This window comes from Passer domesticus, chromosome 10 (assembly GCF_036417665.1).
Source record: "Passer domesticus isolate bPasDom1 chromosome 10, bPasDom1.hap1, whole genome shotgun sequence".
NCBI lineage: Eukaryota > Metazoa > Chordata > Aves > Passeriformes > Passeridae > Passer > Passer domesticus.
The window spans coordinates 9,130,414-9,155,424 of record NC_087483.1 but is presented as its reverse complement, the minus strand read 5'-3'; the positions used below and the strand labels follow the sequence as shown (position 1 = coordinate 9,155,424).

At 42.5% G+C, this 25,011-nt stretch overlaps 1 protein-coding gene and 1 long non-coding RNA gene across 6 annotated transcripts in view; one reads left to right on the top strand and one right to left on the bottom strand.

Annotated features, from left to right (window-relative positions):
• Positions 1-25,011, bottom strand: part of ERBB4 (erb-b2 receptor tyrosine kinase 4) — a 578,878-nt gene that overhangs the window by 29,229 nt on the left and 524,638 nt on the right. For all 5 annotated transcript variants that reach the window (XM_064433627.1, XM_064433628.1, XM_064433629.1 and 2 more), the window contains exons 21-22: positions 5,401-5,556; positions 1,840-1,915 (exon numbers count right to left, since the gene is read on the bottom strand). In XM_064433627.1, the coding sequence (XP_064289697.1) occupies positions 1,840-1,915; positions 5,401-5,556 (232 nt within the window). The remainder of the gene's footprint in view (positions 1-1,839; positions 1,916-5,400; positions 5,557-25,011) is intronic.
• On the top strand, positions 11,252-12,754 carry LOC135308558 (uncharacterized). The gene is made up of 2 exons (XR_010368961.1): positions 11,252-11,453; positions 11,838-12,754. It is a non-coding gene; the product is annotated as an uncharacterized LOC135308558 (long non-coding RNA).

Here is a 25,011-nt window from a genome sequence, read left to right as displayed (position 1 = left end):
GGAGTTGAGCAAGTGGCTACACAGTGCTCAGCTGCCAGCTGGCCTTAAACCATAACAGTCTGCCACTTAAAAACTCTGGAAAATGGTGAAACAGCACTTTGTGGTAATCTTCAAAAGCAACTTCCCTCATTTTTATTGGTGTAAGAAAAGGCCTGATAGACCTGAGGCACATGAGGAAGGTCTGAGACAAATGAAGGGTGGTAAAGTAAATAGGTGCAATACCAAAAGAATGAATCACACTCTTTTATCAAAAAGGGAAATGAGTGCCTGATCTACTCTATTATTTTAAGGGGAAAAAGCACAGATGTTCCCTAAATTAGAGCACCAATTTCTCACAAAGGTACAGCACTGAGTAACACGAGGTCATTGGCTTTCCCTTGGAAGCCATTCACAGCCACTGCTATCATTTCTTCCCTTAAATCACCTTATGCATCTGCGTTTATGATTGTGCTGCACTACAGACCCAAGATTCTCTTTTTGAAAAGCCATTGAATTTGTTTTGGCTTCAGAGCTGGAAATAAAGATCATCTATCATAAGTAAAAGAATTTGTGCCTGAACAGAATCTTAAATATTGCAAATGCTGCTCCCACACTGTTTTGTTTAACTTTTATTTGAATTGCAAAGGTCATTTTAAGCATGCCTCAGATCAGTACCATATTTTGACAACTGTCATGCTAATGTGAAAAGTGATGGGCAAAATTACCACATGAGTAAACCACATTTATTTCACCCTCATTCATCTCCTTGCTGATATTAAATAACTATTGTTAATATTGTTAACTACTGTCAAATGTTTATGGTCTTTTCCTTTCTGATTATAGATGTTCTGGGCTTCCTGCCTATAAAATGAATTTCATAAATGAAGGCGTATTTTTTTTTCCAGAGTGATCCAGGGTATGCAGAATTTAAAGAGAAAGAGCAGCTTTACAAGATCAATGGAACTCTCCCAGGCTCTTTTCAGCTGACTAGAAAAGGGCAGCTACCCAGCCACAGCAAACAGTGTCTTTTGCTGCTACCCACAGGTAAAAGTGAGTAATGAAGAGAGCTGTACACCCTTTTGGTTCAAAATGGAAATAGGACTCCATAGCCCCAAAACTGCTGCAAATTTCCATCTACAAAGGTATACATGATTTTATTAATAATAGCTGTACCTGATAAACAGGCAGAGACCTCAGCAGATGTGGCAAACAGCTCATCTGAATAACCATTAGCAACACTGAAGGAATACCTCATTTCTCAAATATGACTTTTTCTCTGTGTGTGTAGCTCACCAATTCCCAAGTTATCTGTGAAATTAAATGGATGCTTGTTCTAGTTAGTTTGGAGAGCTTGTCTCTTCCTTTTCTTTCTCTTGCCATATTTGCTCTGTATTATGACAAATTCACTTTTATCTGACTCTAGGTAGAGAAAGTCCCATAAGCCTGAAAATGTTTTTTGACATTCATGGCTTTTAGAGTTGAGCTTTTCAAAGACTGCTGAAAATTGTGACCTGCAGCTGTATTTTTATGAATCCATGGCTAAGCTGAAAGAGGTCTTCTTCTGTCATAATAATCAGCCAAACTGCTACCAGACCAGACCTGGAGGCACTCACCCCAGCGGGGAACATCATGATAATATATTTCAGTGAGCTGGGAAGTAACACGGGAGACAGTAACAATTGCTGCTTAGAGTTACACATTTAAAGGAAAAAAAAAAAAAAAAAACAAACCAAAACCTGAAGAGCAAATGCCTCTGGAATTAACTCCTTTGAGAGAAGAGGATATCTTTAACACACTAACACAACTTGGTTTAATGCTTTAAAAGACACAACTTTTTAAACTAATCACATGCAGATTTACCATAGCTCCACACATCACTCTGATGGGTGAATTTCCTGTAGTGTATGCACTCCAGAGCCATCCACTTAATTGGCATCTAGGGAAGGACAAGAGAAATGTAACCTTAGAAATACATTATTAAAACAATACAAACAGATCCTGTATGAAGATAACTTTCTCCCTGCCTCCTTCAATGGTGAGATTGAAAAAAAAAAAAAAAACAAAAAACAGAGGAAATGGCTATTCCTGCCCTCTAGAATGGGCTGTGCCTCATAAAACTTGGAGGTGAGAAAGATGAACCAGTTACCTGCAGAACTTGTGATGTTTACACAGAAGTAATGGAATAACCTGTGTTTTAATCAAACCTTTTAAAGAGGGACCAACTCAAAAATTGCATATACTCCCCTAAATCTGAAGTGCAGCAGAGAAGGTAGAATGCAGGAGCTTTTATTCATCAACAGTTTGCAATCTCTGCAATCTGAGATAGCAACACTGCCATCTCAGCTGCTCTCTAATGAGGCCAGGTTACAATGCAGGAACAAAAACACTTCACCATCCCCATCATCATCATCATCATTATGATGGTAAGCAGGCAACGAGGAGAATTTGCAGTGCTTTATTGTTAACTCCCAATATTTGTTAGAAACCATCCCAGGAGCCATCTCAGCTCTCTGTATCAGCACAGCAGTGGGAAAAGTTGCTCCCCAAACTAAGTCAGCAGCCCCACATTCATTCCTGTGTCAGTGAAGCATCTTTCCTGGCAGAAAAGGTGTGCAGGCAAACCAAACCTTGTTCCTGCATTCCAGCCCATCCTCTTGAGTTCCTGTAAAAATGGGATTCATGGTGTTTCCCATTCCTGAGCTGGGCTCAGCAGGCACAGCTGATGCCTCAGGTTTTAGCTTTTACATTTTTCAGATTCTGTGCTGCTTTAGTGTGTAATTCTGAGCTTCATATGAGGGGATGGTGAGCTCTCTGCACAGAGTAGGGAGACAAAACAATTCCTTCTCTAGCTGGGGACCAAGGACATGATCCAGATCTCAGGCCCAAGAGCATAAACAATGTGAACTGAAGAGAGAAAAACAAGAAGGATGGGACTTTATGGGCTAAAGCTGTAAATGGACAATTAAATCCAATATGCAAATGGAGCAGAACTTATAAAAGTGAGAGACCCCGTGACCGGTTGTCCATTTTGTGACCATTTTGGTTCATCTTGGGTGTAGCCCTGGCTGGGCCCTTGTGCTGCCCACGGTGGATCCATTGAGGTCTTTTAATAAATCCCTACTTCATTCTTTAAGTCTGTTTGGTCTCTGTTGTAGGTCAGCTTTTACAAGGCCTCACAGCCTTGCAGTCTGTGAATTTCTCATGGACAAGCATTTAGGAGATTTTTTACCTGGCAGGGACTCGTATGGGTTGCCTCCAATTTGGAATTATGGAAGAGGTACTGGAATAAACCAAAGGGATGAGTAACTGCAGGCAAAATCTGAACAGATGGTGGGTGTAAAAGCAGAGGATGTGTCTTCATTCAAACCCTTATGAAACTACCTTCCATGAAGTTCACTAATGAACATAACCTATAGAGTTAAGGCAAAAATAGCACCTTGTAATAAAGGCTGCCTTAACTCTTGCAAAGACAGTTCATCCTCCCCCACTAAACTCTGCAGAAGTGCACTGCTTTCATTCCCATTGTATCCCAGATGTGAACAGTAGCTGAAGGAGCAAAGCTGCCTGGCTCATTATGGGATAACTCAGGTTGGAAGTGATTCAGGAGGCCTCTAGTCCCACCTCAGGGTCCCAGCAGGTTCAGCTACCTAGGAGATTAGGCCAAGTTGCTCAGAGATTTGTCCAGTCTGGACTTGAAAACCTTCAAGGATGGAAACTGCACCATCTCTGTTGACAACCACTTGATTGTCCACTCTGAACCTCCCTAGCCTGCTCTCAATACTGATTTCATAAGATGTTTTTCTGGACCTGGGAAGTGATACAACTGCCATAAATCCTGCTCCAGAGCTCTCAGCAGGGTAACAAGTTCAAGCCACAGCTGCCAGGGAACAGCTGGTTTGCAAAGATCAACTCTTTTTTCTGTCATTCACTGTCAGATGGAGGGAAGAGGCTGAGGGGTTACCAAGAAGAGGATTAAGGAAATGAGGGAACAGGGGAAGCTGTCAAAACCCCACCTTTCCTGCCAGGAGGTATCTTCCCATGGGGAAACAGGAAAGCACTGGTGGCTCCTCTCAAGCTCTTCACCTCCCTGACTGACCTGGCCAGGTGATCCAAGGGCAGCAGCCACACAAACAAGGCAGCAGCTCATCCCAGAGAGCAGCACACGCTGCCAACAGCTGTTTGTCCCAGACAAGGGCATGAGTGAGCACAAAAAAAATACAGATAGCAAGGAGACAGAAAGCAAACTGAACATCCAGGAAAGGAATGACAGGTGAAGCAAATCCTTTGGGATTCTGTGACAGATTGAAATGGGGAATTTCAAGATGTTTAGGGAGCAGCAAGAAGCACCACCTACTTACTGCCTTCTGAATTTTATGATGCATTAATCTGAAATTGGCAGAAATGAGGTAAGGCACTACATGGCAATGGTGTGGTTTGCTGGAAAATAATAGGGAAAAAGACCTGGTTTGAAAATTATCCTCAGGCTGGCTTTTAGTGGCCTGGCATTCAGCATGGTATTGGAGAGGTGGGCACAAGACATAACTACACAGGCTCTTCCAATGTGATAGAAGAGCTAAATTCACATGTTCTGTGGCCTTCCCTTTTGTCTTCACAAAAATTACTTGTCTGGAAAAATGGGACTGCACATTATTGAGGTGGATACTGGCCAGGGAAAGAGGCTGGGCAGGAATGCCCCAGAACATCCATCACTCATTGAGCCAAAGTATTCAAAACAAGACACACCTGGAGCACTTGAAAAAAAAGCTAATTCTGCGTGTGAAAACTGCTCGTGCAATTATAGCTCAGTGCTCACTGTGGAAAAAACAAGCAGCTTTTGTGTGTGCTTTCACAAGAGAGTCCTTCTGCAAGGCAGGGCTTTGCTCAGTCACTGACAGACTCTCTTACACAGACAACAGTCCCACAAGGACCGACTGTCACATTCATATTTTCTGAAAAATCCCTTCACCCAGGACTTTTCTCCTGGGAAGCTGAAAAGCCTCAGAGAAAAAGGAAAACAATTTTTATCTCATTTGCTTCTCCTGTGTTTTCCTGCTTTGGAATGAGTTTGGAGATTGTTTACCCACGGGTGATTGTTTCATTGGATTCTGCTATGAGTTGTTTTGTCTCATTGGCCAATCAGTGCCAAGCTGTGTCAGGACTCTGGAGAGAGTCACGAGTTTTCATTATTATCTTTTTAGCATTCTGTGTCATTTTTGTATTCTTTAGTATAGTTTAGTATAGTATTCTTTAATATAATATGGTATCATAAAATAATGAATTAGCCTTCTGAGAACATGGAGTCAGATTCATCCTTCCTTCCTTCATCAGGGCACCCTGCAGATACAATAACTGACCTAAGGAGAGCATCAGGAGCTTTGTCAAAGCATGGCAGATTTACCTCCAGACATGTTCAGTGCTCACCTTGCCCCCATCTGCATTGTACTCCTTTTCATCTCCTTCCAGAAGTCTGGCCAGGCCAAAGTCAGTGATTTTCACGTGGTTTGGTGATTTCACCAGGACATTACGGGCTGCCAGGTCCCGGTGGACGAGTCTCCTCTCTTCCAGGTACATCATTCCCTGGAGGAAGAAGAACAGTACAATAATGCTAATTAGTCTTGCATGGTTTTGGAGAGCTAACTTTCACTAGTGACATGTAAAACGGATGGTTCAATGATGAGTATTTACAATGAGAAAATGGCCTAGAGGGGAGAAGTTGAACATTGCTCTTGCTCTGAACAGGAGGCAGGATTAGATGACCTTGAGTTAGTCCAGTATGAATGATTCTATAAGATTCAATTACCAAAGAGAAAAAACCCAACAAAATAACATATAGATAGCTCTTTTGCTTCAGCAAGCTTAAAATCAGGAAACGTGAGACAAAGAAAAGAAATATTATGTCTCTTGTTCTTCAGACAGGAAACCTGATGACCATAAAAAATAATCAATTTAGCCACAGCCCCCCAGAAATTAGATCACATGGGGAAACAATCCTAGCTCTGTCACATTCCAGACAAATGTCTTTAATTCAAGACAGAGATTTTTGTCCATCTTCAAATGGTTTTTAAGTTGGTCACAAATTTTCACTATCCTCAGTGGATTAGAAGGAAAACAATTCTTTATTCCAAGTGCTCCAACTCCCTCACCTTTTCACTCCCTTAAAATATTGCCAGTAGTATTATAATAAGGCATTAGATCAATGGCCCTTTTTTATGAGCATATATATTCAGTTAGAAGTATATTCTGTTAACAAGCCCATCCAGCTGCCTTTAAAGATAAGGTAACATATACTCAAACTGCCTGGCCTTAACCTTATTCTCATTCTGATGGGAGACTAACCATCCACCAGCAGTATGGAAATTTGCACCATGCTTTGTGACACTGAGATCAACACCAAAGCTTGGTCTTATTAATTATATAACACACAAAGGATAGTTGGGCAGGGTTACAAGCCTATAATTTCATTAAAAGGCATTTATGACATTAACCACCATTATTAGAACTTAGAGATGAAATCACACACTTGACAATTGCCTTTAAGGTATCTCTTAATATATTAGCTCTGTATAATATATATGATAATTTTTAAAAAGTCATTGCTGAATACCAAAGAGATCATATTATCCCATAATACAGATGATAATTCAGAGAGTCACATGTAGTGATTAAAATAACCAGATTACTCAGTGCCATGGGCCAGATTTGATTATCCCTGCACAGCCTGAGGAGCTCACAGGTACCTGTCCCCATGGACTCTGGACCCAGCCCTGCACAGGGTGCCCAGGGAAGATGTGGCTGCCCCATCCTGGAAGTGCCCAAGGCCAGGCTGGATGGGGCTTGGAGCAGAAAACAGCAAAACATGCTTGGAGCAGCCTGGGATAGTGGAAGGTGGCCCTGCCCATGGCAGGGGGTGGAACTGGATGGCCTTTAAGGTCCCTTCCACCTCCAGGATTCTATCAAAGTGCATATCTATGCAAAAAAGCATCAAATGGAGCCCTAAACTGGTTTTAGGTGAAAGATTTCAATGCAAACACCAGTAAAAACTTTGAAAATATGTGGCAGAATGTTTGACGTAAACAGTATTTCATGCAGTCCACATGAAGGGCTTTTAAAGAGGACACAGGGACACTTTGGCATAAAGCAGCTGAAGTTATTCTTTAGAAGCACTGCTACTTGAAGAAAACACACCCTCCTGCCAAGTGCAAATCAATATTTTTGGCTTTTGACCATCAGAATTGTAAGCCTTTAAAAGAATAATGGTTTTTGACATCAATGTTTTTTGACATCAAATTAAAAGTGCTAGAAAAAAAGACAAATAAATCTCATGGGCTGAACAATTGTGAGTCACACAAGAATTACACCATGGTACCAGCTGCTGGGGGAATTCTGCTGGCATCAGAATATCTCAGGCCCAAATAAAATTATAATTTTTAATAGATTAACTTGTACCTATCAGCACTGAAAACATATGAAAATGTTGCAGATTGCTTTTGGCCAAAATGAAAATACAGAATTTGTCTTGTGAAAATCAAAAGAGATGAGCTGTACCAAGGCTTTAGCCTCCTGTTTCTAGTCAAGATGGCAGGGATGGATGGTAAGGTGTGCAAAAACATCCTTCCCTGAAAGAGCTACACAACCAAATTCTTAACCATGCCTCTTTGGTCTTATTTTGCTGTCTCTAATTTCAAACATTTTTTTAAACCTATAAGCTAAAGCTTTAGGACATTTCAGTGTTTATTCTAGTCATTCATTTCCATTTATTCCATTTTTGTGCTATTATTTAGTGTCACTTTAGCAAGACTCTATTTTATTCATCCTAACCTCACACTCTCTCAAGAACTAGGAAAATGTGTAAACACCAACACCCTGCATTGCTGCTCAGCAATACCACAGCTGGCTTTCTTTTCTTTTCTGTCCAGAAAGAGTGCAGAAATTCCAGAAAGAGCTGCCTGTGGATCACTGCAGTTTGCTTCACCTCTGTCAAACAACCTTCTCAGGGATGCCTCCCACCTGTGTTACCTAAAAGCCAAAACCAGCCCCTGTGGGGTTGGTTGGCAGCTACAAAATCCTCTGCAGAGCCCATGGTCTGCAGAAATGTAAATCCTCTTGGGAATACCCGGGGGAAACCTGTTTGATTTTCCTGATACCCTAAAAACAAGCTTTAAATGTGGGTGGCAGAAGTATAAAAGAATATATATATATATATATTTAAAATATATATATTTATATATTTATTTTTATATAACATATATAAGAATAGAGAAAAAATATATAATATATTATATATAAATATACACACATATACATAGAATATCTTTTCAATAAATGAGACTTTCCAAGTGAAAGGAAAAGAATCTAAAAAAGGGAATCCTACTTCACTGCAGCAATACTGTCTAAACATATATTATGCAGAGAACTACTTTCTGAAGACATTTTTGAACCTTGAAGGGAAATAAAAGCTCTATATGAATCTTTAATCTTATAATATGATACAGAAGTATGATGAAAAATACACAGTTGGTGGCATCCCCACCCAAAAACCCACAAGAGAATACCAGGAGGCTATTTTGTGAGTTGCACAGACTAAAAGTTATTTGTTAAGAACTATGAAAAAAGATCTTTTGCAATTTTATTAGGGAGTGTTTATAAATTCTCTGGCACTGTGACAGCTTTGGAATGGTCACTTCAGGTACAGTCAGGTTTGCTCTTTTCACAAGAAAAATATCAGACCTGAAAATGAGAAAATGTGCTGGCAATAAACGCAAGTGGGACAGGGGAAAGGAAACTTTGTGTCAAAAATTCCATGGCACAAGAGAAGACAATGATCTGGGACAGCTTTCTGATCTTTCCAAGTGCTGAACTTCAGTGGAAAGAACATCAAATTAGGTTCATAAAGCATCAGGATTTCCAGTGCTGTGGAAGTACCACCAAAGCTGGGCTGGTGGAGGAAACAGGAGAATAAAAGGATTTTTTTAAAAAGGAAAATTATGTTTTTCTGGCAAATCACAGCTTTGAGATCTGCCTTGAAATTGTGGCCATAATTTGCTGTTCCTTTACTTTATTATAACCAGTGTTACTTCCTGCTACTGCTGGAATTTGCCTCCCAGCTTCTGGGGGAAGCTCTCGGGCACAGCCTCCCTTTGTACAGCTCAGAGTGTGAGAGGTGTGAGCACCGCCATTCCAGATGCTGTAACTTCACTTCCTTCACTTTCCTGGACTTTTTGGAGTCCCACCTCCCTGCTGAGGATGCTTCTAGATTTGTTTCAAAAGTGGCAGCTGCTCTGCAGGGAATACCCAACCCTGAGCTGTATGAGTCCTGCCTGAAAGATCTTTCCCTCAGATACCTGGATTTCATCTCTAGAAAAAAATACATTCATTATTCAGGACAGAATTCAAACAGGTATGTAAGTCATTAAATGCAAAGTCCTTTTGGGATAATTGCTAGAGATGAACTGAAATGTGTTGAATCACTAACTAAAGTTTAACATATGTCTTCTGTCTTGCATGACACAAGACATCATTTTGCAAGAACAAATCAAATTTAAAAAGTAAGTATAAAGACCTTCACCCGCCCCAAGATCTTCAGCAATACTAGCCCACAGTGAACCTCCTATAAATCCTTTATTTTCAGTGTGATTTTTGGTTGTTTTCTACACTAAATATAATTGTTTCCCTAAATTGAGGGCATGTTGATCTTATCTCACCCAGGAATTAAGAGCAGCCTGTTTTCTTTAATAATAACTTCCACCCACCAAAGCCAGCACACATGGCAGATTCATCAAATTCATTCTTCAGCTACATGAAGGAAGAAAATTTCAAGTCCAGCTCAATTCACACGGACATTAATCTGCAGCCTTGGAGACTGCTCTCTTACCATCCTAACACCTCAAGGCTTCCTTAACAGTGTAAGTCACTGCAGAAAGCCCCAAATGATCATCTTTTCCCCTGCTCACCCCAAGGAAAAGGTGTCATTTTGCCTGGGCTAAATACACTGCCAAGGAAAATACTCTGCACTTCGTTGTCAGGAGCAGGCACACTGATGTGCACTACTCCAGAGAGAGCTGTGGGACAGAAACACTGACACTGCTCTGAAACAAACACTGACACTGCTCTGGAAAGCCCTTACTCAGCTGCAGAGGTGTGATGTCCTGGGCTGACCTGGGAGCTGGCACTGGAGGTTGCAGCATCCACATTCTCTGAGAAAATTCCTTTGCCCAGGATTTTTCTCCTGGGAAGCTGAGAAGCCTCAGAGAAAAGGAAAACAATTCTTATCTCATTTGCTTCTCCTGTGTTTTGCTCCTTTGGAATGTGTTTGGAGATTGTTCACCCACAGGTGATTGTTTCATTGGTTTCTGATGTGAATTATTTTGACTCATTGGCCAAGCTGTGTTGGGACTCTGGAGAGAGTTGCGAGTTTTCATTATTTTCTTTTTAGCATTCAGTAAGTATCCTTTCTGTATTCTTTAGTGTAGTATAGTATTCTTTAATATAATATAGCATCATAAAAGAATAAATTAGCCTTCTGATAACATGGAGTCAGGTTCATCATTCCTCCCTATCATGGGCATCCCTACAAATACAATAGGAGGTCACCTCACAGCCAAGGGCAGGAAGGGGATGCTGCCAGCCTGAGCTGGAGACTCACCTCGTGCTAAGCACATATTCTAAATGAATCCTCACCAATTTGGGACACCATTTGTGTTGGCTTGTGGGGTTTTTTTCCTTTTCACAAACAGGACAGGACTTCTGGGGTACATCCCTTGAGCTTTTATTGCAGCATCACCCTCATTACATGGTTGAGACAATTGAAAGATGGTAAAGCTCACGTCCTGCCAGCAGCAGCCAAAGATTTCTTTATTACAGAGCATTTTAAAAACCTGTTATCCAACAGCACATTGCTAAAGCTCACAGACAGTTGTTTTAACTAATTACTAAAAGCACACATACACCTGCTTCACACAATGCCTGTCTGCTCTCTATTAACAACACACAATACTTCATTATTAAGCTTAAAACCTTCTACTATCTTGCTAAACATATTTCCCTGCAGTCTTAAGGTCTATCTTAACCGAGCCTAAAACTCAAACTATTGTTTAATGTCCTTGCTTGCTGTACTATTGTAACTTGTTCTACCTTCAGACTTTGCAGCTGCAGCTGATTATAAGTTTCTCTACTCTATTTCTGAGGCCTGCTTTCCCAGCCTTCTGGAAATCATCCTACCTTTACTATTTCCCACAGTGGGATGTCCTGGGTGGGCTGGCCTGGGAGCTGGCTCTGGAGGTTACGTCACAGCCAAGGGGAGGGAAGGGGGATGATATCACCCCGAGCTGAGGACTAACTCCTCCCTCATGCTAACCACACCTCCACCAGCTCACCTGCCAAGGGCTCCTGAAATTACCTGCAGTTCTGCCAGCCCTGGTGGAGCTGGCAAGGGAGAACCAGCCCAAATATTTAGGAGTTCAATTCAATTATAGGGGGTGAGTTATTGTCTCTCTCTTTGGTAAAGGGCAGACAAAGAAAGCTTATGTGATAGTCATGTATTTCTTCCCATCTCCTGCTCACTTGACAAGCTCTCTCAAGGTTTCACTCCTCTTCAGTTTGAGTTTGAAGCAATGTGCTTTTAATGTGTAGCAAGCTGTAGCTCAGGGTAAAAGTGCTTTCATCTCAAGCTGGCCATCTTCAGATGCACAAAGCTGATATAACTATCTGGATTTGCTTTGGTCCTGTCCACCTGAGCAGGACCAGATGACAGAAACTCTGCCAGATCTGCCATCGGAGCAGGTGTGACAGGAGCAGAGGGGACACTGCTGATAACAGCATTTTCCTCATGGTCCTGCTGTGACTTTGCTAAATATTTTCAGACTGAAGAGTTCAGAGTACACAGAAGCAAGATCAAGACTATCTGTGCTTGACTCAAGAGATGGAATCCCAGTGCAGCTGGATTATTGTCCCTATGGAAAGGCAAGCAGTGAAAACCCAACTCCTGCACAGGTAACTCGAGCTAGTTCTGCTGGGAAAAGAGCAGGGATGTTTGGAACACAGGTCAGTCTTACATCTCTCCACTTGTGGCTTACCCAGAAATACAAATTCTCTCTGCTCACACGTGGGCTGTCTCAGCTAAAGCACAAAATTGGGATGAGCTGGCTCCAAACCAACCACAGGAGGACACACACTACCTGTGGCAATATAAAAGTGCCAGTTGCACATCAAAAGAACAAGTCTGGATAAAAAGAAGTCAGCACCAGATATTTGCTTTGCACCATGAAAGTTTAGCTGTTCTAGAAATAGGAGTCCAAAAGCCTGATTCACTCCACTGCTAAACTCCATCCCAGGACACAAAATAAAGATATTGCTAAAGCACAACAGGTCAAAACAAACTCAAGAAGCCAAAGTGAAGGGAAAGAGGCTATGAGGCTGATTAGATGAGAATTACAGGAAAAATGCAGTCTATTCCAAAATGACAGGTGATTCAGAAAGGGAGAAAGAGTGGAGAGAATTCAGAGGAGAAGCAATTTCATAAGCTTATGACATTTCAATGTCTAATTGACTGGACTGAGCAGACATTTTGATGGGCCCAGGCCCACTCCAATCCTAAATTAACATCTCAGGAATGTCATCTCACCCCCTCACAGCACAGATAAGTGGGTCACTGCTAAATTGACTGGTTCTCAATTCTGAGCTTGTGGGGCCCTTGAAATAAAGTTCTCTAAGCTGGGGAGGTGCTGGAGCTCCTTGGGCAACACCAGGAGGGGAGTTTGTTCCAGTGCAGCATCAAACACGTCCTTTGTCTGAACTCCTGTGCAAAGATGAGTTGTCTCCCAGGCTCCCTGAAATGATGCAGCTTTCTGGACTAGGTGGTGCTGAATATAAGAATCTGTGAAGCACTTCACCTTCTTCTGGTGAGAGATGTGACATAAATCTGTAAAGCAGTACAAGCAATGAGATACAGGCCAGGTACTGATTTCAATGCTGGCCATACTGGTCGTGGCTCTGAGTTCTGGTCCCACCTACAGGCACATCTGTGCAGCTGCTGCAAAGTTCATACCCAAGTGTGGGATTCCTGAGGAGGGAGCTGTGGAGCTGGGCCTGATCTGCATTTGGCAGTGACCTCAGCTACAGCTGGGTGCAAGGTGCTCTCCTGTGCCAGCTCCATTCTCCATTCTGGGGGCAAACTGGGACATGCTGGCTGTGCTAGCCCTTCACCCAGGGCAGGTGGCCCAGCCCCCTGGGCTGTGTGCACAGGCCAGGTTACTCTCCCCTATTCCCAAGGAGCTGAAAAGGACAGGGATGTTCTCCCATCAGCTCTGACAAAAACCACAGCTCAGGGGACTGCAGCCCGAAGAGGAGAGAGAAATTGGAGCTGGCACACAAGAAGTGTATCAGCAGTGCAGTTCTGGCTGCAACTGCACCAACAACACCTTTTTTTCTGTGAAAGAGGCCTTTAAACAAGAGCTAACTGCCTAAATAACAAACTTATCACTGCAAAACTCTCCTTGCTGGGCAATAACATTTACTGCAAAGCAACTACAGTTTAGAGGCTGGCAGGATCACAGTCCTGATGACAAAGGCTGTTTCAAATTGCTGTTTCAAAAGCAAATCATGGTAATCTGTGCTCTCGTGCCAGCAGAAGGAATCTCTAGTGTAGAACTATAGAGATTTAATGGGGAGGTCTCTGGAGGAAGTGGCCTGAAGGAGACAGCAGAAATCCCATCTGTGTGTTAGTACAAATAATTAAAATGCCATTTACAGAAAAAGATCTTCAAATGGATCTAGTTTTTTCTGCAGATTATTTGTAAACTATATGCATTACATGGACAGTTTCACTGACCATCTTAAGCGGATTGAATCAGGGCTGGGAAGCAGTGAAATAAAGGTTTGCAGGAATACCTGACATCCAAGTCCTGCAGAAATTTATCTATCACCTGACCTCTGATTTGGGGAGTGCTCGGAGACTTCAGGTTTCAGCCCCCAGTGGATCACAAACTCCTGGAAAGTGTTTGATGCTTTTCCAAGTGGCAACCAAAGAGAGCTATCAGCTTGAACAGGCTCTTTGAATGCCATTCTTCTCCCTTCCATTAATTGTTTCAATTAGACCAGCTCCAGCTCCTCCCTCTGAAGAGGCAGGAAGGCTAAAAGCAGCCCATAAAGGAGTTCCCAGTGCAGCTGGAATGGGGGAGCTGTGACCAGTGCTTTCCTGATCCTGCAGCTCCAAAGTGCCCAGCAGGGAGATCACTTGGCTTTCCTGGAAGGAAGCCCACAGCAGCAGACTTGAACAATGGGCTCCTTCTCCCCCAGCCAGCCCCTGACCTCTTGCCAATGTAATTACAGTCAGCAGAGAGTATTGTGCAGTGCATCCAGCCTCTCCAAGAAAGTGTATTTAAAATGGATTACTTCTGCTCCTTAGGCAGGCAATCAATAGAGATGTGGACTGCAATAAGTACAGAGATGTCTGTGGGCTGCAGCACTTATCCTCTGTGTCTCTTCAGAAATTAATTAAAAATCAATGAAGTGTGCAGCCTATTAATAAGGAACCTTCAGATTAACAGATACAAGCCCAGCCTTCCCTCAGGTTCAGAACAAGCACAGCCCCAGTGCAAACACTGGAAACTCTCCAGCACTCCAACCATGACCTTTCATGGCCATGCCCTGCACCTGGCTGAACTGCAATATCCCCAACTTTGTGCACCCTTCACAAATTATTACATACTGTGTGTTTCCAGTGGGCTAAGCAGGAGGAACTGGGGGAAGAATTCAGAGTTTCAGAGAAATGAAGTTGGAAATGAACTTAGGGCAAAGCAAAACCACCTGTGTGAAGGTGGGATCCAGCAAACATCTAACAGAGGGTCCAGTCCAATCTCTTCTCTTAAATACAAACTTTTTTTTAGACACCTTTCTTGGGAAATGACTCCTGACCCTGTAGCAGATAATTTTCCACTGGAAGTGTGCTGATAAACTGTCATGTCATGCACTGGGTGCATGGTTTTCCAGTATTCATCTGATGTAGTTGCATGCTATGATAATAAAATATGTGACAAAACAGGTCGTTCCTGCACCCTGTGCACTCGGCTGGTTTGGCTGAGACAGTGTTTTTGGACAGCTGAAATGACACTGCCCTTCTCTTGGGCAGTGCCCATGGAGCAGACAGGGGACACTGGTGGCACTGTCTTGTGTGTTCAAACAAAAATCCCCCAGGAAGAGCCCACAACAGCTCCCTGCTTTGCAAAAGACAAATAGGCACAGAATTCCACTGAAACGCTTGAGAGGCGAAATTTTTTACCTTAAGATGTGTTTCATAGGGCACTCTCAGTCCAGTTAAAAGCTGTTAGCACTAACCTCTGTCCTCATTCAGTTAAACATGGAGGATTTTCTTTTCTTTTCTGAGCAAACACCATGACTGGGGCTGAATTTCTGAGGCAGGTACCTTTATTTGAAAGGTGCCCCTGAAGCTCACGCAGCTTCGGGGCTCTGTATTTTCACCACTTTTAAAATCACCATTTCAGGGTAAACAGGGAAACAACAGGACAATGGAAGCACTGCTTTCAGAAACCACCACTTTCACAAGCTATTCCAGTGCCAGGGCTACCAGGCTCTGCAGGAGAAAAGTGGAACAAGGGCATATTTACCCTGTCCCTCTCCTATTTTCTTCTCACGTGAACAGAGCAAGCAGTCAGTCTGTACACGGGCTGCTGCTTAGGACTGCAACACTGCTCCACAAAAGAAAATGTTCTGAATCTATTCTAAATGCTTCTGATACTCTGATTCAAGAGAGTTCTTGAATAAATTACAGCTTTGAACTCCCAAACTCTGTTGCCACTAGGTTTCTGAGCACTTCTTAAAAACCCACATCACAGGTAACCATAGTTACCTATTACATACTTTTTTTTTCCCCCTTTTCTAATTGAGTAGCTTATGACAGTGACAGAACAGGAGAGGCCAGCCACATAAACTGAGTGTGCTCTCTGATAATGGCTGGAGAAACCTGCTAAATAATCCATTAACCTTATTCAATAAATAGAGATGAGTGCTGGAATGGGGTGCGTGGAAGGCAGAAATGTGCTTTCAAGAGACACCTCTTTCCCCCCAGCTAAACCATCCCATCATTATTAATAGCTCAGAGCACTGCTGTGCTGACAGTGAGAGCCCACAGAGTGTAAGTCAAGTTGTCACCATGCCCCATGAGCTCCCTGCCTTTAGACTGAACCTCCTTCCATGCCTGTGTGGGGATCATTAAACTCCTTTCCCTGGGGTTTCATCACCTGCCACCTTTCCCTGGTGTTTCATCACCCGCCACCTTTCCTGGCCACCTCACGGTGCTGGGAATGCAAACCACAGCCAGAGCAAGGCAAAGGACAGCAGAGCACTGGGGTGCATGGTGAGTCCCCTCCCCTGCTCCTCTGTCCCTCAGCTCAGCCCTGCCCAGACACTGACCCCATGGAGATATGGGGGCAACACACCCAAGGCAATTTAAACAAGCCTGGCATTGCTTTGTTCCAGGATATTCACAGAAAATAAAGTAGAATTCCATCCCTTGAGGTCTGGAGCACTGACTGCAGTGATATTTTGTTTTATATATTGGTTCACCTTTCTGTAAAGGCATTCTGCAGATCTACCAAGGCACCACAATCTTACACAGAGAACAAACCACTTCTAAAGTAGTAAATATCTAAATAAAAGCTTTCATTGTGGCCTCTAAACGAAACTTTTTTTTCCCCTAGATCCCAGAAATATCTGAGGTTTGGCTCAAGCTTTTGAAATCCAGTTATTTTGAGGTGAATCCCAGACCTGGAGGTCTCAGTTCCCAAACCTGAGAAACCTCTCAGTGAACATGAACTGACAGCTTTAATTGATCTCTGTACAGTTCCCAGCTACAGCAAATACTTTAGTTACAGCTTCTTTTTTGTTAGGTTGTCTCCAGAGCCAGGGATGCCATGACTTATTTGAAAAGAAGGAAAAGTACTCATGGCTTTGACATCTCGAGATCAGAGCATGTGGGTGGTGAATACACTGGGAATTTTGAGAGCTGAAACATGTGACCTGAGTGGTACACAGAGCAGTCAGGGCAGGTGTATTTCCACTGATAGTAACATTTTAAGTGTCTTAACACTCCATTCCTAATTTTCTGAATTTAATGGGAGTTTTTTCATTAATTACAACTGGAACAGGTTCAAGCCTTGGGTCAGTGCTGCTACCACAGCACAGCACCCAGATGGAACAGACAAATCAAACTGAGATGGAATTTTCACTGGGGAAGCAGAGGAAACCCACCAGCCCTGGGCTCTTCTCTTCTTTGAGAAGACTCATACTGGAGCATTCTCCCCAGCTATGACCCCATCACCTTTTGCCTCTCACTCTAATCTACAGCCACTACTTTTTCTGTGATTTACAATGTCAAACTGCTAGTCCTGCCTATGGAATTCACACAGGACATGGCTTGGAGTAGCCAAAGGGCTTTTGAGAGGATTCAACCTTCTCTAACCTGTGACCATGACCTTCTGGGGATCAGCCACCAACACCCTGGCTAAGAAGGTGTCCCTGTTCCTCCTGTGATTCTGCAGCAGCGTTTCCATGCTTCAGGCCATTGCTCCAGCACTGCCAAATTGCCACACAGACACAGGAACCATCTTCTTCTTAGTATTGAAATGAGAAGATTCCTAAAAAGGTGTGCTAATAGCAAAATCATTGCAATGAGGAGAAAAGTCTCACACTGCTTTTGGCTCATTTGGATCAGATCCAAACATGAGAAATCTCTGAGCACACTTCCTACACTCTCTTTGCTGGCATTTTTTCGGCTGTTCCTCCATCTCTTGGCTGCTTCATTCACAGTTCTTCTCTCTCTCTTTAAAACTGCTGAGATATTTCAAAGGATCAGCTGTAGAAATTCACCATTTCCCCAAGGACCCAATCATGCTGCACTTTTTCTCCTCTCCAATTAAAACTAACATGCACCAGCTTCTAAATATTTCTCTACCTTGACTGAACCACACTGATTAAAACACAGGCAGAGGCACAACATGACCCCTCAACAGAAATACCTTTAAGGAGATATTTACAGTAAGGGCTCTTTAGGGAGAATCAAGTTGTCTCTGAGGGCCGGATAAAAGAATCAGGTGAATAAAAGCTGCCCACCAGTCCCCAAGTGTTATGGACTGTGATGGAAAGAGCTTTTCTAGGGGCACTGAGGTGGCTGAGCATACCTGGGATCTCACATGGACTTCTATGAGATTATTATGACTGGATTATAACACACCCATATGTAATTCTGGCTCTGCCTCTCCAGTTAACTTGCACAACCTCTCCAAATCTTACTGTAATAAAATTACTTCTGGCACATAAGGACACACTGAACTTCCAACCCCAGATTCCGGAAATATTCATTGATAAATTCCTAGCCAAGCACAGACAGAATGAATGGCAGTGAGAGCTTCTCAGAAGCTGCAGCTCCTCTGCTCACACATGACCATTACTGTTTTCACTGGAATTGACATTCATTATCTTTTGCCACTCCATTGCCACGCTTGGCTCCCTAAGAAACGAGGCTGATGCAGCTGTGACATGCATATTTATTTTTCTGTCTGTCTCTGACAGTTTATGAGTGTTTTCAACCTGATTTGGAACTTTTGTGTTCCTATAAGTTTCCTGAGAGCAGCTAGGCAAGGAGAGGAGTAAGACTGTGTTATTTTCCTGCTATTGTGATCACAGAATTTCTTGGGCACAAGAGACCCCACGTAAGGAGAGACATTATTGAGGATACCTTAACTAGCACTAGGAACCTATTAAATTCCAGATAACCTAATCATGAGTTATAAATCACAGGTAACCAGCTCTCAGCAGCTCTCCTGCTCACAGAACTGCTTTCCCAAAGAGCTCCAGGGGGCCTTGTTGATCACAAATGCATGAAGTTCTACAGGAAGAAAGAAAGCAGCCCTATTTACATCCACTTATCCTGAACAAAAATTAGGACTTCCTGCACCTACCCTGGGGAGCTGCAGACCAGCACACCACTGCCCACGAGATGATGGATGAGCTTTTCTTGAATTTCTGAATGACACTAAAGAGCAGCTACTGCGGTGCTGCTAAAGGGCTCAGAAACACCCTGTCTTCAGGAAAACTACCGGGAGTGGGAATTTCTGTGGGAAATCCTGTGGGAATTTCTGTCACATTGCCTCACACAGGCTGAAGATCTCTTGGCCTCAAAGTCATGGTAGCCATGGTCCCCTAGGGACAGAAAGAACTCAGGAATGGGAACATTTGTACTTGCTAGGCCAGCTGCTTCTTGTGATGTACCTGTTTGTTCAACACATACCAAGACTCTGCTGTTTGGGTGTTGCAAATGCAAACACAAACATTAATATTGGTCTGGAATCCTGTTTTCCTTGGCAGATGAAAGCAGCCTGGCACTGTGGGGCCACGAGATATAAATTATCCATTGACACTGGAGCAGATATTAGAATTGATTGAAAAGATGAACTAAACTTTTAGATCTTTCAGGAGCAAGTTTGAGAGTCAGTTATTAGAATAGATTTAAAATATATTAGAATAGATTGAAAAGATGAACTAAACTTCTAGATCTTTCAGGAGCAAGTTTGAGAGTCAGATATTACAATAGATTTAAAAGATATTAGAATAGATTGAAAAGATGAACTGAACTTCTAGATCTTTCAGGAGCAAGTCTGAGAATCAGATATTTGGGTAGTGTCTTTCTCTAAGTCTTCTTGCAACTCCATCTCATTGCCCATGGTTGTGTTGTAAACCCCCAGTCCTCAGGTGGAATTCTGAAGTCTCCAGCTCCATGAGCTCTTCTGATTTCATTGAAAGCAAGCCCAGAGAAGTTTTCCTTCACTGACCCCGAGGTGGGAAGTATAGGGTGGCTCATGCATCTTAGGAAAGCCTAAGCTGGCTACAAAGGTTGGGTGCAGCACAGATGTTTCAGGCTCCTGTGTAGCCTGGGGACACCACAGCAGCAAGGCAGGACCTGCACCCAGCTCTGAGTCCTGTTTGGGGCACTGCAGGGTCCCATGGGCAGGTCACAGACTCCCTGGACATCCCAGTGTCCCCTTCCATCTGCAATGGTCACTGACCTGCAGAACTGACCTTGCAGCAATGATGATATCCCCAGCCACAAGAAAAGCTTACCAACTTAGTCCTCTTCAAGGATCTCTACCAAAACCAACCACAAGTCCCCTGTGAAGTGTGGAGGGCTGGGGAACAGCTGGTTTTGAGGGATTTCCATCCCTTTCCAGCACTGAGTGCTCCCTGGAGGTCCTGCTGTGCCATGCTGATGCTGTGGGTGCACTGCTACCCTGCTCTAAATCCTCCTGCAGACACACCCAGGACAAAAGGCTCATTTTCCTTTGCTGCTCTCAGTGCTGGGCAATCCGTGTGGCAAAGGGAATGCAAACAGGAGCAGCCAGACTCCCCAAGACAGCCCAAAGGCAGGTTTTCCCTGGCAGTCTCCCTCATGGACTCTCAGCTGTTTAATAATGTCTTGAGCCTACAGTGCCTTTTCTGCCTTTAGTGGGAGCACTAATCACAGTCTCATCTATCTAGGTGCCTATTTTTATGAAACTCATACAAAGATAATATCTTTGAGACCTTTTCTCCCCTGTCCAATCTGAATAAATTCAACCAACATTTTGAAAAGCTATTGCAAGGGAAACTGAAGAGAAACACAGAGATTGCAATGAGGGTAATTTCCATAGAAAACCAGCCTAAGTCCAAAAAGTTCTAAGAAAACTCAAGCCCTTACACATATCTTTATTTTACAGGAAATAGCTTCCTTTCCATTTTTTAAAGGTGATTTAAGTAACTATCCAGCCCTGTCCTGAGGGGGAAAAGCCCTGCACTACATAAATCCACTTTGGGCCTTATTTTATGGATGGCAAACCTGACATAGCTCTGACAGCTGCCACCTGCTCCTGCTGAGGTGTGAGCTGCTGCTCAGGGGACAGACTATACTCGGGCACCTTCATGCCACAAACTGGACCACTCTGGCACATCCAGCACAGCAAGCCTGGCAAATCTTTCTGATATTTTCTGGAAGAGCAGCACTAATGTAACCCACAAATGCAGACTGCCACAGAGGTCAGTCTTTCAGTACTCCAGAAGGTTCACCTTTCCACTTACAGCTCCATTCCATGTCTTGGTATGAACTGGGATTACAGCCAACACAATACTGCCAATGTTCAACACTGAAACAATCAAGGCCGAAGTCTCTGTCTTTTTTAAAAAAATAAATAAAAGAATAGAAAAAAAAAAGTTATAAATAGTTACTGGGTTATGTTGTTATTTGCCTTTTGGCCTTTCAGACATCAGGGTATAATTTGTGTGCATTCTCACCCATTCTTTGATTTTGCTTTCAATGAAATCAGAAGAGCTCATGGAGCTGGAGACCTCAGAATACCCTGAGGATTGGGGATTTAAAAAGCAACCATTGGCAATGGCATGGAGGTGCAAGAAGACTTAGAGAAAGACATTCCCTAAATATCTGACTCTCAAACTTGCTCCTGAAAGATCTAGAAGTTTAGTTCATCTTTTCAATCTATTCTAATATATTTTAAATCTATTGTAATATCTGCTCCAGTATTCACAGTGTCAATGGATAATTTATATCTCATGGCCCCACAGTGCCAGGCTGCCTTCATCTGCCAAGGAAAACATGATTCCAGACCAATATTAATGTTTGTGTTTGCATTTGCAACACCCAAACAGCAGAGTCTTGGTATGTGTTGAACAAACAGGTACATCACAAGAAGCAGCTGGCCTAGCAAGCACCAAATGTTTTGGAAATGTCCCAGTGCACATATTTTAAGTAGGAATTTGGGTTGCATATTTCTTATGAAAGAATTAACAGCAGCAAAGGAGAATGAAGAATATTATTCCAGAGGCTGTGTGAAACAACAAGGGACCAGATGGGAGTGAAAAGCAGCTTTTATTCAGCAGGAGAGTGAGAAGACATTCAGTCTGCTGAATGCATTAGGTGGCTGAGGAAGGGGGGGATTTCTCCCCCAGGAGGCCAGCCAGGAAGCCCAAATGTCTCTTGTGGGCTCAAAACAAATCCATGGAAAAGTGAGAGGACAAAAAGCCAGCTGGATGTCCATATGAGACTGCCAATGACATGCAGAAGGGATAAAGGTAGAAGAGGACATTGAGCATGACTTGTAGGCAAAGCTGAGAATGATGGCTGCTGCATTGAATCCAAGGCAAAGGCAAGTCAGGATCTGTCTCAAAAAAAAGGACTTTTCCATGTAGTCTTAAATTAACTACAAATCATATTGGAAAACAATTGTAAGATATTATCCATCTGCTAGGCTCATGAAAACAGCACAAGAGACCTCAATTTTTGGCTGTTCATGTCAGTCAGATCCTGACTGCCCACCTTTCCATGTCCCTGTGCTTCCAAGGCAAGGTGACACAATAAGAGACCCTGCTCCAGGGAGAGTGAGGCATGAAGATTTTCAGAAACAAAAGGGACAAAACATTCCATACAAACAGCTGCCAACATTTATGGGGTTTTTCAAGCACAAACCCAGACTCTGAGTGAGCTGCTATTCCCTGATGGCATGAGCAGGGCAATCACTGCCCCTTTGCCCAGCTTCTCTCCTCTCCTAGCCCTGTATGTGCCATTGTCACCACGATATTTTATGGAAATCCCTCTGTCAGGATTTTTCCTCCTGAGAAGCTGAGAAGCCTCAGAAGAAAAGAAAAACAACAATTACCTGCTGCTGTAGAGTGCAACAGGTGAATCTTTGATTGGTCCATGTGAGTTGCTTCTACTTAATGACCAACCATGGTTCAGCTGTGTTGGACTCTCTGAGAGTCACGAGTTTTTATTATGCATTCCTTTCCTTTCCAGCTTCTGATGGATCCTTTCTCTCTATTCTTTGTAGTATAGTTTTAGTATAGCACTTTAACATAATATAATATCATAATATCATAAATCAGCCTCCTGAAACATGGAGTCAAGATTCTCATCTCTTTCCTTGAACGCAAGATGCCATCAGTGCTGGGCATCCTGCAGCCCCTGAAAGTGCCCCAGTCCCTCTGGCAATGGTGGCAGCTGAAGAACTGCACATAACAGGCAGGGATGGGCAGAATTTGCTGGTTTGGGCAGAGGGATGTGGTTCAGCAAAGCCAGCAGAAGTGACTAACTCTTGTTTAAATATTCTCAGGTGAAAAAAAAAGAAGGAAGGAATAAAAACAGGGATAGATAAATTTTGAAAGAAATTGTCATATTTTCTCATGTAATTAGCTGAGCATTAAAATCAAAGCTACAGTACTTAGTTGCAGTGTGTTTACTGTTCTGGGTCATGATTTTTTACATGCCTAATGCAATTTTAATACTTCTATCTCTTACAACAGGACTTAGCTCAGACTAAAATAATCACTGTATTAACTTTTTTTCCTTAGCCACAGAAAGCAGTCCACTTCATTACTGCAGAAACAGCAAGCCTCCCCAGTCCATCATTAATTCTCACTGTTTTAATTACGAGAATGGTTTTTTTTTTTTCTTTCTCTCTGGAAGAGTTTGTGCCTAATGACACTGTAAATACAAATCTTAACACAAAGCTACAATGTACAAACCAGACAAGTCAGCTGCTAAAGTCAGGCTCTGGTAAAGATCAGATTTGGTAGGAAATTAATTTTTCCCTCTGTCAAGCGGGTCTCATGCTGCTCTAAACCCAGTGAAATTCACTGCATCACATCTGTCTGCATAAGAACGAAGCCCTTAAAGCTGTCCTAACAATGAGTTCAAACCACATCCCCACATCCTAATTTGAAAAAGTTCAGGGAAATGTCAGCTCTGAGCATCTAGAAAAGAACTATTTCTATAATGAGCATGAACTGGGATTCTAATCCCAAACAGCTCTTCAAGGTGGGGAAAGTTTTGATGAAGATACAAACTTGGTCTCATTTCTAGTTTGGGCTGGTTTCTTCAACTGCTTTCACAACAGAAGCTGAATCAATAAACCCAGAGCACATTTACAGGAATACAGATCTATGATGGATGGGATTTCCAAAGGTGTGAGCAGCTTTAATTAAGAACATTTTGACCCCACGGCTTTTGGATCTCAAACTGAAGCATGAGACAAGTGATACAGCACAGAAACTGCATGTCCATGTTCCCCAAATGGAATATTTGGAGCCTGTGCATATGTGGCACCTCAGAGATAACAAGTTTGCATGTGAATTAGGAAATTTAGGAAGCTCAAGGTGATGTGGATGAATGCACTCCATATATAGGTATATGACTAAAAGTTTGGAGCCTTTTTATTTGTTTTAATTTTAATAATCAGTGATTTAAACTGTGATAATTTACATTTCAAACTGGTGAGAATTAGCCAAAAGGAGATAAAATGAGGGAAACAATCTATATGTAAACCCTAACCTTACAGTGAAATCTCAGAATTCCTCCAGATTGAGATTTTGATACATATTTTTGATTAATAAATAAATTTTTGTTGCATTTGTGAGGCAACACAAATGACCACAGCCAGCACCCAAGCCCAAGAGATGCAAACTGAGAGGGTTTTTGTGTAAATTTCTTATCCAGCCCCAAAACATTCTGTCTGAGAGCTGTGCCTGACTCAAATCCACTTGCTTCCAAGCACTAAGTCTTCCAATATGGGAAAATGATGTGATTAGAAAAATAGATAAGAAACTCTAGGGATCTTGTTAATGGTCAAAGTTTCCTGCTTACTCAGGACTACTTTAAAAGAGTATTAACAGAAGCAAAGAGGACAACAAGAACACCTGGCATTCATGCCAATAATAAAGCAAAATCAATTCACAAGTTAAAGCAAATCCAGAACCAGAGAAACAGATTCTTCTACTAAAAAAAATACATTTTTTCTTCTATTATTCATTTTTACAACTAATGACTACTTGTACCAGGACTTTTTATTTGTTCACATCCTGGTTACATTGCATTCAGTTCAACTACTGAAAGATCTAGCAGGTATATTATTAGAAGTAATACAATCTTCTACAGCACACAGAAAGGGAAAAGCTCCTTGCATGTATCTTTGCCGAAATTAT